At 32.5% G+C, this 15,849-nt stretch overlaps 1 protein-coding gene across 3 annotated transcripts in view; it reads right to left on the bottom strand.

Moving 5' to 3' along the window:
- The window catches only part of LOC142322169 (uncharacterized), a 184,507-nt gene that overhangs the window by 28,434 nt on the left and 140,224 nt on the right, over window positions 1-15,849 (bottom strand). For all 3 annotated transcript variants that reach the window (XM_075360941.1, XM_075360946.1, XM_075360956.1), the window contains 2 exons: window positions 11,176-11,444; window positions 7,317-7,495 (listed from right to left, as the gene is read on the bottom strand). In XM_075360941.1, coding sequence (XP_075217056.1) covers window positions 7,317-7,495; window positions 11,176-11,444 — 448 coding nt within the window. The remainder of the gene's footprint in view (window positions 1-7,316; window positions 7,496-11,175; window positions 11,445-15,849) is intronic.

Below are 15,849 nucleotides of genomic sequence, written 5' to 3'. Positions count from 1 at the left end.
AAAATGGCATTTATGAACATTAAAATGATATTTAATGTGTTTTTGGACACTATCAGGTCAGTGGAGATTGAATTCATGGAAAATGAGAACTAAATATTAAATGATCTAAGCATAATACTCAGATTTAAACATAATCCATCTACCCAAAGTCACATGGAAACTGTGAAAACAGCAAATCTAAAAAATGCTTTAAATAAAAGAGTGACATAACGGTAAATCTGGCAAGGTGTAGCTCCACCACAGACAAAATGAAAGTTCTAATGTTGACAGAGAATAATATAATTGTACACCCTAAGAAACCTAGAGGAAGGTGGACCTACCTAGAGTAGGTTCCATTCTACTCCAGATGGAACTTGAATCAGGGTGGGTAGTCTACATTGCAACACACAGGTGCGATCGAGGGAACATCTTTTAGGTGGTTACTGGTCACCCCTTGTCTTTAAAAAAAGGTGGACATAGCTAACCCACCAGGTTGATTTAGTGGTGAACTCGTCATCGCAAATCAGCTGATTTCGAAGTCAAGAGTTCTGAGGTTCAAATCCGAGTAAAGGCAGTTACTTTTATACAGATTTGAAAGTAGAGCGTGGATGCCGGTGTTCTGTGGTGGTTGGGTTTCAATTAACCACACATCTCAGGAATGGTCAATATGAGACTACATAAGACTGTATTTCATTTACATTCATATATATATATATATATATATATATATATATAATTCTCATTCATTCTCTGAAGTAATATCTTACAGTGGTTCTGGAGGTTAAACAGAAAAAAGAAAGTAAAGTGGATATAACTATTTTTTACAGCAACAAACATTAATTTATGAACATGTGTGTTTTTTATAATGCACTGGAACTTAAATTTTTGTTAAAAAACATTACATTCATTGTTTTAATTACTTTTTAAATAACTAAAATTAATAAAAATGGAAAAAGTAAAATATTTTATGGAATATTTATCATCTTCAGTTTCATTTTTTATTTCATCATAGTCATTTACTTAACTGTTTGTAGTGTGTGTTATTGTATGCCAATAACATACCTGAAATAATATCATGGGACTTGTTTTATTACTTCTATAAATAACTTTTAACTATTTCAGGAACAACTACATTTATATCTCAAAGTTGCAACTTTAATAAACAAATGACTGAAATGGTAGTAAGTTTTATAAAGCCATAAACAGAATCTTTCCATCACAATATTAAATGTACTTGCATATCCTTTCTTATGACCAAGTAATATATTGATGAATTATTTAATTATATCAAGATAATAAATCATATTATGTTTTAATGGATCTTCATGACATTAGAAAACTGCTGTAATATGTATAATACGTAAATATAAACTTAACGTATTATTAAAAATATTATAGTGTTTCTAATTAAACTATTTTATATATTAAGTAATGTTTGTAATACAAAAATAACATAAGCCAGCAAAAATTTGAGTTCTGGAATGTTTTTAAACTTTTGATAATTGATTCCTATGTATTTTTTAGGGCTGAATCCAAAAACAAACTTCATTTTTTCCATCATGTCAGGATTTTTCTCAAATCGCAAAATTAAAAATTTGTAAAAAAAGTTGAAAATGTGATATTATAAAACAGAACTAAACCTTTTTTTGTATAATAAATTAATATAATATATTCATTTTTTGGCCTATACTATGCATTCTTGTAGCTAAACAGTTGAGTGGTCAGAAGAGGAATGGGCAAGGGTATAAGAATGCGTTTGGGTTTAAGATGATGAGACGGTGGGAGAGCTTCGCCAACAGGTTGTAACAAGTTGTAACATGTTTATTGATAGCTCTCCGTGCCACTCACGCACCATGCAACTACTATCTGTGCTGTTTCAACCATCAGTGTGTGTAAATAAACAACAGTGGGTTTTTTCATTCTCCATAATTATGGAGAAAACGTGTTCTGTCAATGGAAAATATATTTCAGGCCATAAAGCAAACTTTCTGTTTTCAAAATGACTTCAAGAGGCTGCAAAAATTCTGCAGATTCTTTTTGTTACCTTTATGGTAAGTTAATGGTGAACAGGCAAAAAAGAAATTAACACATATCATTCAACAAGTGTACCTCACGTATTTCAGACTGAAAATAGGAGATGAAAGATAAAAGCTGAGCAACCCACTATGTTTGCTACACATGTGTTGAAAGACTTAGACAGTGGTCAAACAGGGTGAACAAGAAGCGTTCAGATTTGAAGTTCCAATGGTGTGGTGAGAGCCACAAAATCAGAGCAAAGATTGTTACTCTTGTTCAACTGGTGTTCATGATTTCAATTTGAAGAATAAAAAATGAATTGTCAATCCAAATATGCAACCCACTTTATACCTGGTTCCTCATGGTGCCAATTCCACCAGAAAAGTTTCCTGAAATAGATGATTCCCTAGTGATTAAAATGAAGATAACATCGAGCAGTACAAACCACAGCTTTAGTCACAGTCTGAACAATTTGGTTCAAGATTACATCTGACCACAGAAAATTCAGAATTGCTTGGTTCAAGGCTTAAAGAGAAGAACCTGCTAGCAGCTGGCACCTCATTTTCCCGGTTCAGGTACACAGAAAAGGATTTTCTTTCATATTTTTCAGAAGGAGAATTAGTCTTCTGCACTAAGGTGACCTTTAACTCGATTTAACATTCCGTATGAATGTACCGATTGGAGACTGATCATTTATTTGTCCAAAAGCACCCTCAAGGTTATCCTTCTTCACAATGGGAATATGTATCCTAGGTACTCAATGGACATTCTGTACATATAAAAGAGGGTTAAAATAATTTTGAATCCATTCTCAATAAAATTAAATACAAAAATCATAAGTGGATTACATGCGGTGATTTCAAAATAATATTGATGCTCCTAGGGCAAGTAAGGAGGATAAACAAGGTTTCCTTGTTTTTTGTGTGAATGGGATAGCAGAGATAGAGAAAGTCACTGGATAAGGAAAGATTGGCCAAAAAGAACTTCATTAGAACCTGGAACCAAAAATGTACTCTGAAAAGCTACCATAGATCCAAGTTAAGTTTTTCCACCTCTGCATATTAAGTTAAGCTTGATGAAGCAATTTGTCAAAGCCTTACTGAAAGAAGGAAATGTTTTAAATACATCTGTGACAAATTTCCAGTCTTATCAACTGCCAAACTAAAAGAGGGTGTCTTTACTGGACCTGACGTTAGAAAACTTCTCAAAGATGGTAATTTTGAGAAACAAATGGAAGTAGCAGAAAAAGAAGCCTGGGGATGGGGAGCCTTTAATGATGTAGTAACCAAGTTTCTGGGCAATAACAACTTCAAATCAATCGTTCAGAACACACTGCAGAAATAAAAAAATTTAAGCTGTTCCATGAGCTTGAAGGTTCACTTCCTAACTTCACACATGGGACTATTTTCCTAAAAATCTGGGTGCCATTAGCAAAGAGATGGGTGAGAGATTTCATCAGGACATGAAAGAAATGGAAAAGAGGTATCAAGGAAAATGAACTACTGCTACTACTACGATAATGGCAGACTATTGCTGGATGTTACACCAAGATGAACCTTATACAGAAAATAGGAGGAAAATCACGAAGCAGAGTAAAAGCTGTCCAAAGAAACTTTGTCACATGGAATAAAATTGTAAGTATTTTACACACTTTGTCATGAAGGGTGGGTGAAGAGAGGATGTAATTTCCAAAGGCACCTCCTAATTTTTATGAGATACCTCATAAAAATTAATTAATTAAATAAAAATAAATTAACTTAAAAATGCATTATAATAGAAATTACGCTTATTTTGTGGCAATTTTCATTTGAAATTAAGGGGTCAATGACCCCCCCCTGCGCTCCTCTTCAAATCACTCAACTGCATAACTATAAGAATATATAATACAGGGCAAAAAAGTGAATATATTACATTAATTTACTAAAAAAAAATTTAGATTATTTCATTGCATCACATTTTCACAATTTTTCAACTATTTGCAAATTTTGAAATTTGCAATTTGCGAAAAATCCTGACGTAATGGAAAAATTGAAAGTTATTTTCTGATTCAGCAATAAAAAATATGTAGGAATCAATTATCAAAAACTAAAAAACACAACCATTGCAGGCTTGTAATATATAATGGGAATGAATATTCATACATGTAACAGAGAAATGAGAATTTTGCTAATCAAGCGATAAAGGGATTCTATAGAGTAGCATGTTGAATAAATGAACTACTGCATGTAATTACTTAAATAGAATTTGTTATCACTTATGTTTTATGCTTTGATTGTTAATTTTATTTATTATTAAAAATATTAACAGTTTCTTTATACATACTGTGTACATTTGTTTAATTAAGGCTTAAAATGTCATCTACTTAATATGATAATTATAACTAAAAGTTCGTACAATGAAGTTGAAAATATGCTTGAGTAACTATTAAATTAATGAACAGATTTTATTTTTTAATACATGTACCTATACCCATAATAAATTTATATTACTTTTTTTGTAACTGGTATCGCTAGTAATGTGCAGACAAAATGCTTTCACAACTGAAACAAGCGTAATAAAGGGCAGGTTTAAATGCAATAAATATAAAACTAAATTAAGATTAAGGAAACTAAATATTCAGAAACTAAGTGGGAAAGGGGCAGAAGAAAGAACTGATTTATAAGAAGGGAGGAGAGATTTAAATGTCACCAAACACATTGTAAAAAAAAAAAAACATACTAAATTTCAATATCAACATAAAGGGGCTGTAAAATGCCCATTACTGAAAACAAAATGATGAATGATTAATAATCTATTTGTAAAATGCTATAACTATAAAAATGTAGCTGATGACTAACATGAGATGCAATCACTCATAAAATCATTACATTCATTCCCAAGAATTACAACCATTCCTTGACAGGTTTATTAGAGAATGTGAGAGTGGCAAGGTTTTTCCCAGTTCTACTTTCAACTGCTGAATACACTGTATCACATTATGTACCAATCACATTATTCATTGCAATGAGTGATAAATAATGAAGAATACAACAAGAAAGGTTAGAGAAGGAATAGTGACAATAATGTTTACAGGTAACCATGGAAAATGTGGAAGAAATTCTTTCCTCTTACTCCTCCCAAATAATAAAAGGTAGTAAACATGTAAAATCATATAGGAAAAGGGTAAAATGAGTGGAGAACCATTTAAGCATTAATGTCCTTAAAAAGTCTGGGTAATCTAATAATAAGTGAAACATAGCAGATACTGTACAAGCTAAGTAAATCACAAAACTTCTGTATACTTCTTGGATGTCAGTAATGACGAGAAAAGAAAATGCAGAATATAAGTCTTAAAAATGAAATCTCTAATGAAGCAAGTGCCTTTTAACAGCAAGGAATGTATAAAAATGAAACAGTTTCCATAAAAAAGAAACATATGCAAGATAAAATGGAGCAGCCAAGGGCTTCTGAAGAGAATGATGACTAGCAAGACAACTAGGAGAATGGACGAGTGTCAAATTTCAGGCAAACCTGTCCAGAGGTAAGAAACAGTGAATGATGATTGTGGATTCGGCTTACCATTTAGTAAGTATTTATCTTGAACTTTTCATGGCATCCTTGTCACTTCCAGCTAGTTGTAGAAGGTTAGTGTATATAGTAAAAGGTGTTTACACAAGTGAAAGTTTTTCATTGACACAATATCGACAAGACCTCTGAGAACAGGCATTGTGATTCTAAGTAGGCGATACAGAAAACAGTATGTTGAAAGAATTGGAGATAACAGCTGTACATTTCCTAAATCCATAAATAAAAAAATTCTTTCTCACAAAAATATCATTAATTTCAGTCAAAATGTTAAGTAATGCTTACATGCTTATTTATATCCATTTAAGTACTGAACCACTTAGTGATGATAAAATCAAATCAGAGTGTATGAATGTATGAGGGTTGTTCAAAAAGTCCTTAGAAAATTCAAGAGATGGCACTCATAGTATCGAAAATGGTTTGCTTTTACTAAGCGTCATTTGCAACTAGAGTGCAGTTAAAGTTTCAGCTGGATCCTTCACATGGTTTCATTGTCATAGTCGCTTGAAGCAACAAGCTATTGTTAATTTAGAAAAATGGAAAACAGCGAATTTCAAGTGGTGATTAAACACATATTTAAAAGGCTTAACACTGAAAGATATCAAAGCTGTGTTGGATGAAGCTCATGGAACATCTCCACCTGTGTTTGCAACTGTTTACAATTGGGTAAATGAGTTTAAACATGGCCGTACATCCACAAAAGATGAACATCGTTCGGGATGTCTGTGGAAGTGACCAACCCCCCCTGAAATTATTGACAAAATTCATGATATGGTTTTGAGTGATCGACGAATCAAAGTGCGCGAAATAGTTGAGGCCACAGGCATATCGCAAAGTGTTTTCAATTTTGCACGAAAAATTGGGAGTGAAAAAAATTTCAGCAAGATGAGTGCCGCGTTTGCTCTCAGTGGAGAATAAACGCAATCATGTGGTTAATTTTGAGGCTGTTTTGGCACTTTTCCATCGTAATCCTGACGAGTTTCTGTGTCAATATATAACTGTGGAAAAAACATGGATACACTATTACACTCCAGAGACAAAGGAATAGTCAAAACACTGAGTTTTTTAAGGCAAATGCGCTCCGAAGAAGGCAAAGACTGTGAAATCGACCAGCAAGGTGATGAATATGGTTTTTTGGGATGCACATGGTTTCATCTGCAGTGATTACTTGGAGAAGGGCAAACAATAACGGGAGAATATTATGCGTTGTTATTGCACCGGTTGAGCGAAGAAATCAAGAAAAAAATGCTCATTTGAAAAAAAAAGATCCTCTTCAATCAAGACAATGTACATTTGCATACCTGTGCAGTTTCGATGGCCAAAATTATGGAATTGAAATTCGAATTATCAGTACATCCACTGTATTCACTAGATTTGGCCCCCAGTGATTTTTTTTTCCAAACTTGAAAAAATGGCTCGGCAGACAACGGTTCACATTGAACAAGGAGGTCATCACCCAAACAGATGCTTATTTTGAGGACCGTCCGAGATCCTACATTTTGGACGGCTTAAAAAAATTAAATGCTTGAAATGCTTGGGAAAATATATTGAGTTAAAAGATTATGCTGAAAAATTAAAAAAAATTACACAAAATAATTTGTTTTTCTAACTTTTTCTAAGGACTTATTCAATAACCCTTGTAGTATTACAGTTTTGTACCAATAGTTTTTTTTTTCTCTTACAACTAACAACTGGATTAAGAGTTTAAAGAGAATAATTTATGATTAAAATTTAATGAATATAAATAAATAACTTACCTATATGCATGCTGCAGATGTGGAGGATATAAAGATGCTGGGTGAGCATGAGGATGATGGTACGGGTAATCCAATGGAAATGTAGGAGGTGGAACACGAGGTTCCTCAGGGCGGTATGGTTGAAAACCACTCCTTTGTTGTTGTTCGTGGGCACTGGAAGGTTGTCCACCTAATCTCTCCTACAATAATATAAAATACAAAATACCATCACATGATCTAGAAATTTTTTTTATTATTTAATAAAACCTAAATTTTGGTATGTTCTTTGATAAAATTATTTTCAATATCACAAAAATTATCACATTCAATGTATGTACGCCTCTAGTATATGTAAACAAATAAAAAAAGTCATTTCTGAAATTTTTTTTACTACTGGCTATAATGAAAAGTTTTCCTCCAACTTTAAATAAAGTTACTTCATTCTTATAACAAAAAATCTGTAAATGGTAACAATAAAACCAATAATGTACTGTGTATTTTTCATGCAACCTCAACCATAAACAGTAATTTAAAATGATTTACCAGATTTCAAATGCCAACAATATGTTTACAAAATTAGAGATTATGATATGGTAATTAAAATAATTACAATCAAATATTATATTTTCATTATCATCTTAAGTGCCTTCTATTGATTCCTCTGGTTACTTGAACATCAAGAAGGTAAATCAATTTCTGTCATACTAACTCCAGCATGTCCAATTGCCAATGACTACATGTATTAACGATGTGATTTTAAGCTCATCCAGAGTCGCAGGTAAAAATGGTATGCATCTTAGTGTTCCACCTGAAGTCACACTGGTGACAAAAGAAAAAACTCAAAGCATTGCTTTGTCCAATAGATAACATCTACTATAAAAGAGTAGATTATATTGTATACTATAAAAAGAATTTACAACCTGTTATAAATCCATCCTGTGCTTACAGAGGCTTGACCAAGAAGAAAAGTTATATGCACAGCTTGACAAAGAAGTACTAATCATAATTTAGGAGGAAAAATGTAGAGTTCCATTAATGGTAGTGCAAGAAAGCATCAAGTCAAGGGGAAGCATCTTGCAGTTAAGAGTACTGCTTTGAAACATGCTTATATCTCAAAAATGTTAGCTTTTTTGAGGGAGAAAGGCACTGTATATTACTAGTTTTAATTACTGGTTATTTAAGATTATTTTCCAAGATTATATCAATTAAGTTTTCATGGTTTGGTTTTTGAAAATCTTAAGACTTCAGTTTATCTAAGCCAGGTTTCATAATAAGAATAATAGTGAAAAAATTAATACTTTAATACTTATATTCAGTATTAATTAATGCTAATTAATACTTTAATACTTATATTCAGTATTAATTAATGCTATGGTCATTAGCCAATAATACTGCAGACAATATGCAGCGTTGTACAATTTCCTATAATGTTGTTTAACTTCAGCAATCTATGGGAACTGATCATTTTTAAATACAAATTTGGCTGTGGCATTTTATCCTTTCTTTATACTATTCAACTTCCAGAGTGGTACTCTTTGAGATGTCCTAGTTTTCTCAAAAACTACAACAGAAAACATTTAGTACCAGTTTATTACTCATGATCATTTATTTCAACAACTGCAAGCTTATTTCTTCAGTATATTAATTATACTAACTAAATATCAATTAATTACATAAGAATTAAGGAATTCATTAATAAGTAGGTGTTTTACTGAGAAATAATTAAATTTATAGGCAAAATTATTTAGTGATTTAATTACAAGTTACCCACCACTCTAAAAAACCGAATCCATCAACCAATCTTCTGAATTAAGGAATGAATCGCTCTAATATAAGTTTAAGTGGAGCTGCAGTCAGAAAACTGTTCCATAGTAATTCTCCAAATGTACTTAACTCCTGATTATAACAAAAAAGGGTTCTCTAAATCTACATAAGTAGATCAAAAATGGCCAATAAACTGATGAGAATCTTTTATTAAATTGATACTACTTAGTGCAATCTCAGCCATCAAAAATCTTAATGTCTTCTCATATTGAGATGCTGTTTCTAATTTAGCAATGAAGAAAGCAGTCAATAACTGTGTGCTGCATTTGCAATTATTCGTATTCTCATATAATAATACTTGTGTATTCAGTTAATACACATGAAATTTATTTATTTATTCATTCATACTGGCAACAAGCTGATACCAAATTAAAGAAATACTATTTATGATAAAAACATGGATTAAAAACATACTTGAATATAAAAATTTTGATAATAAATGTTCTTTGTTTGTACATATAAGTGTGTGTATGATGAAAAAGTGTGAATTCTAAAAACACATTTTCATTACTTCACTAAATTATTTTAAAAAATCTATGAAGTCCATTTAACAGATTATTTCAATTAATGAAATGGATGTAAAAATATTAAATTATTTTTTACTTTTATTGGTTAAAATATCATGTATATCATCTTAACTCAGTACCTAAAATAGTTATTTTTTTAAAAATTCAGAAAACCACTTTTGGTTTGATAATAACTGAAACCTAAAATGATATAATTCAATGTCCGTTTTAATTATGCTACAGTGCTCTATTCAATAAAATGTGTAATTTTCAATTCTTCTTAAGTGTGTATTTTAAATCCACATTTCAATAAAATAATATTTACAAGGAATGTTCTAATCTAAATTATAATGTGAATTTAAAGCCAAATAAAATAAACAAATGCTAAAGTTAGTACAATTGTCTGATGGGCATAAACAAGCAATCTACTCCAGTTATTTAGCATACAGCTGTTACATGATATTTGTTTATAAATATGAGTGGAAAAAATACATCCAAGCGTGAAACAGCATATTATAAAATTTCTTAGAAAAGAAAATGTGAAACTGTCAGAAATTTGTAAAAGACAATTTGGTAAAGAAACACTGATAAACATAGGGATTTACAAATGAAGTAAATCTTCTAAAGACATCAAGAATATGTAGGGAGTGAACCACATTGTCGCATCTAAAACATCAACAGAAGAAATGGCTGACAGAATTAGCCCACTTATTCAAAATGATCATTAAATTACAGTGTGAATTATTACTTCTACACTTAATATCAGTGTCAGCAATGCGGTTAGCTGTATCACAAATCAACTTAATTACTGGAAAGTATGTGTACATTTCATTCCATGGATGCTGATAACATAAGCAGACATGCCTGCTGGTCGTTGATACATTGTTAGCGCAATATGAAGAAAAGGACGATGAATTTTTACAGTCTATTGTCACTACTAATAATACTTGAGTACACTGTTTTACTCCAAAAAGCAAAAAACCATCAATGCAATGGCAACATCCTTCACCTCTGAAACTGAAAAAAGCCAAAAATTATCCAGCAAGAAAAATTATATTTTTGGAATAAGCAAGCTGTTTTACACTTTCAGATTTCCTAACAGAGCAATACGTAAATAGATGCTGAGTATTACTCAAATTTACTAAAGGGTCTGAGAAAAACAACTAATCTGAAACAAATGGAAAAAAGTTGATATCTGTCAGTTCTTTACAGGATAATGCACACCCTCATGTTGCTGCACATACGATGACTACAATCCATGAATTAAAGCATAATATTCTACAACATCCCCTCTACAGTCTGGACCTCATACCCTCTAGCTTCCACGTGTTTGGATTTTTAAAAGAAGCTTTAGGGGGTAAACCATTTTGTTCCGCTGAAGAAGTAAATGAAACTGTTCAAGAGTGGCACCAGTACACTGAAAAAGAGAAGACTATGCTAAAAAATAAGAGTGTAATTTACTTGTTTTAGGTTACTTTTTGAATAAATAAAACAAAATTATAATTTAAATTTTAAGCTCCTGTATCAACATAATACCAACAGAAATCTACCTTATCATGAGAAGCAGTTTTAACAGTATTACTGGAAGCAGAAGAGGGCTGCTGTGATTGGGGAGATGGTCCCCTGACTAGAGGTGGTGGAGCCCCTCTCTGCTGCTGCTGCTGCTGCTGTTGTTGTTGTTGTTGTTGCTGTTGCTGTTGTTGTTGTTGCTGTTGCTGTTGCTGCTGTTGTTGAATCTGATGTGATTGTGGTTGCTGCATCTGCTGCTGTTGTTTGGGAGAAACTTGCCCAGTTCTCGATTCTCCTTCATTTTCTCTATCTATAGTAAAAAAAAACCACATAATGAAAAAAAATTGTTGTTATATTACCTTATCAGGTAAACAAATTTATATTCACCTGAACTATAAATTTTATAAAGTAATCATTTAAAAGGATTACCTTTTCATGCTTCATATAAATGCTAATAAAAACCTGCCTGGTAAGTACTTTTTTGATGAAACGAGGCAGATATATTTGGACTAAATTCAAGCAATCATGTGAATAACATTCAATTATCAAAATGGAGTTTAATGTGACCAAACAAATTCTGAAGCAATTAACAATATTTCTCATTATAATATGAGTAAAACGAAATTATTCCGGAACCGATTTAAACTTCTCTCCATACTTAAAATCTCAATTAAGAAAATCGGTTCGCGCCTCCACGTTGGTTCGTCTGGATAACCAGTTAGAAACGTGGAGATTTCTACTGGTGAACTAAATTGGAATCACCTCTCTGGATCACATCCAGAGTTGTAACTCGGGAATTTATACCCACCCAAGGCTGACTTGCCTTTGAAAGTCAAACATGGAAGGTCTTTTAAGAAAAAATCCACCGTCTGGTAAATACCAGAGATGGCTGCACTCGGATCCGGTGGGCAGTTGCTTAAAAGATAACAACGAATCGGAGCGTTTGGAAACACCCAAAAACAACACAACTTCAAAATTGAGGATAAAACACAAGCAAATAAACTACATTGCCACTCACAACATTAATTCTCTAACTCAACCCGACAAACTAAAAACTCTAACAGACATAATGGACAAACAAAAAATCCTAATCGCAGGACTTCAAGAAATGAGAAACACAAGAGCCGTTTGAATCTCAGGGTTACAGAATTTACAAAGGAATCCCCGGGAAACGTGTGATGAAGAAATGCCCACAGTTCGGAACAGGATTTGCAATCAATCTTAAAATAATTGACTCAGTCGTAGAATTTAAGTCTTACTCCCCCAGGATTTCAACCTTAACCATAAAATCAGCCAATAAAGTCTACACCATAATAAATGTCCATGCTCCCACCAATGACAAAAACAATCTTAAAAAAGATAGAGAAGAGATGGACAAATTCTGGGAACTGCTTGACCAAACTGCAAACAACATAAATAAGACCCACACCAAGATTTTAATAGGGGACTTTAATGCCCAACTTGGTAAAGAACGAAGATATCGTGATATTATCGGAAAATGGCCTGCCCAGAAGAAAACTAACAAGAACGGCCAAAGACTTGTCGAATTTTGCAGAAACCATAATATGATCTCAAAATCCACCTATTTTATGAGAAAACCAAACAAATTGAAAACTTGGAAACACCCAGATTGGAAAAAAGGGGAATGGCAACTCGATCATGTTTGCATGGACCGGAATTATCACAAGGAGATTTTTAAGGTAAAAGTCTTGAGAGGAACAGATACTGGATTGGACCATTACTTAATTAAAGTTAAAATAAAATTCACCCTGCGTAAAAAGAAAAAATCCCAACCTAAAAACAAAAGAGCTTATGATCCACATAAATTAATAAACAATGCCTTTGAAGATCTTTGAAGATGCCTTTGCCAATCTTTGAAGAAACAACAAAAAAAATCAAATTAACTAATAATTTAAAAGAACTGACATTCCAACTGAAAGAAATAGCTGAAGAACTAGCCCCTATAAACCCAAGAAAAAAACACCAATGGTGGAATGAAGAATGTGACAAAACATTCAAAGATCGACACCGGGCTTGGATCAACCACCAAAACCAGAAAACTGAAGAATCTAACCATGAATTCACCAAACAAAGGAAAATAACTCAGAAAATTATAAGAGGAACCAAACGACAAGCCCAAAAAAACTTGATTCAGCAAATAGAAGAAAGTTCCAAGAAAACTAACTCCCGAGACTATTATAAAATTTTTGGTCCGGCTCTTCATGAACCACCCACCCTTATGCTGAGAGGAAAAAAGGAAATATGGCCCACACCAATAAAGAAAATGCTGAAATTTTGGCAGAAACCTTCAATAGACTCCTCAACTGTGACGACTCCCCAGAGCTTTTTGAGATTGACACTGAAACTCCAGTTAAAACTTCACCGGTAAATATCAACCCGCCAACAATTCAAGAAGTTCTCGCAGCCTTAAATGAAATAAAAAACTACAAAGTAAGCGGAGAAGACCAGCTTTTCGCAGAACTCTGGAAACACTCATCGTTTATTCAGTCAAAACTTCCCTACATCTATGCCACGTGAAAATATGGAACGAAGAAAAACTTCCAGAACACTGGACCACAGCCCTCATTCATCCATTACATAAAAAAGGGGATAAAACTAATCCGGAAAACTACAGAGGCATTCTCTCCTGGATTGCACATACAAAATTCTGTCGAGAATCATATACAACCGATGCAAAGACCAACTTGAACTGGAACTTGGGGAATACCAAGGGGGATTTAGGCCATGCAGAGGTTTCCCCGGAGCAAATAATATCCTTAAAACTTATGATGGACTTATATAAAAGACGGAAAAAACAACTAATAATCACCTTTGTCGACTTTAAAAGGGCCTATGATTGTATACACCGATCATCCATGCTGAATATTCTGAGAAACCTGGGCCTTCACCCTAAACTCATAAACATGATAAAATTAACTTTAACCAATACCCAGTCCAGAGTGAAATTCAGAGGTGAACTCTCTCAACCCTTCTACATAAAAACTGGATTGAGGCAAGGAGACGGCCTCTCATCACTCCTTTTTAACTACGCCCTCGAATTTGTCATGAGAAAATGGTATAAAATAAATCCCAAAAATATAAAAATTGGTACTAAGAAAAACTCCATCACATTAAATTGCTAGGATTTGCAGATGACCTCGCTCTTTTAGCAAATAATATTCAAGAAGCCAAACCACAAATCATGAGCCTTCAAAACCTAGCACAAAAGCTTCATATCTCTTTCGAAAAACTGAACTAATGGCCATAGATCCTCTGGTAATAGAGCACATTACGGTAAACAATCATAAAATTAAAATAGTAAAACAATTTAAATATCTAGGGGAAATAATAACTTATAATTTAAATGAAAAAGTGACATGGCAAAACAAGACAAATAAAATGATTAAATCCCAAAAATTAACTTGGTCAACATATAACAAAAAATGCCTTTCTGCTAAAACAAAACTTAAACATTATAAAACTGTAGTTCAGCCAGAAGTCACCTACAGAAGCGAGACCCTTTTCAATATCACTCAGAAAAACCGAATTGAAAAAATTCTGAAAATAGAGAGAATTGTCAGAACGTGTATCAATAAAAAACACCAAAAAGAAGGCTAATGGTGGATTGTGCCAAATGAGGTGGTGTATCAAGAAATAGAGCCTGTTACTGATACTATGCGGAAAAAAAGAATCTCTTTCTTTGGTCATCTCGTAAGGACACCGGAAACAAGACTGTCAAGAAATATCATTGAAAAGCTCTGGTTCCAAAAGCTAGAAATAGGATGGATCAAAGAAATTAGAGAAGATATGAAAGAATTGGGAATTTCCCTGACTGACCTACAGAATAAAAATGGAAAAATTACAAAGCTAAAAGACAAAAGCATTAGATTTAAACAAAAGACAGACAAACGACAAAATACAACGAAGAGGGTGTTTACAGATGAAGAAAAGAAAGCAAGATCTGAGCAGATGAAGAAATACTGGGCAGCTCGGAAGAGTAAAATAACACGCTTTTCTCAGAAAAGATCCAACTAAAATTGTCTTAAGTGGTCCCATGTTGGCCGTAAAAGCATAATAATAATAATATGAGTAAAACAGTAATTCGACTCATTCAATTATAAAGTTGTAAAGCATAATTCTGAACAGAAAAGAAATAAAAAATTATCCTAAAAGTAACTGTCTAACACTACTTAATAGTAAAGTGTAATATTATAGCATCCAATTATTTAATGTAATTTATACTACTCAACAATGTCTTTCTAATGTGCTTGATGGGCTTCATCAGTGGAGAAAACTTTTATTACAGAAAGAATTTGTAAAATAACCAACTTTTATGTTACACAAAACTTTAATAAACTGATATTTATCAGTTTATTAATAGATAAAAGGCAGTGGAAACATAAAATTCCTCAATACACTTTTCTCATGACTCTTTGGGTAAAAAAAGGAGTCAACTAACTACACGTTTATTTTGAACATTTTTTTTTATATAAAACAAGTTTTCTACTGTTAAACAAAAAGCACTCAACACACACATACTAATGAATTTTTTTTAACAATCATAATAACCTGTAAATCTTTTTAAAAATGTTCATCATTAAGTTTTATAGACATATTTGTAATTGTTTGTTTTTGAATTAAACACATAGCTAGTATTGCTTACATTTCAATTGATAACATGCACCTTGAACTGTAAGTTATAGACTTAACATTAG

This window comes from Lycorma delicatula, chromosome 1, assembly GCF_047948215.1.
Source record: "Lycorma delicatula isolate Av1 chromosome 1, ASM4794821v1, whole genome shotgun sequence".
NCBI classification, from domain to species: Eukaryota; Metazoa; Arthropoda; class Insecta; order Hemiptera; family Fulgoridae; genus Lycorma; species Lycorma delicatula.
This window is presented reverse-complemented; position numbering and strand designations above follow the sequence as displayed.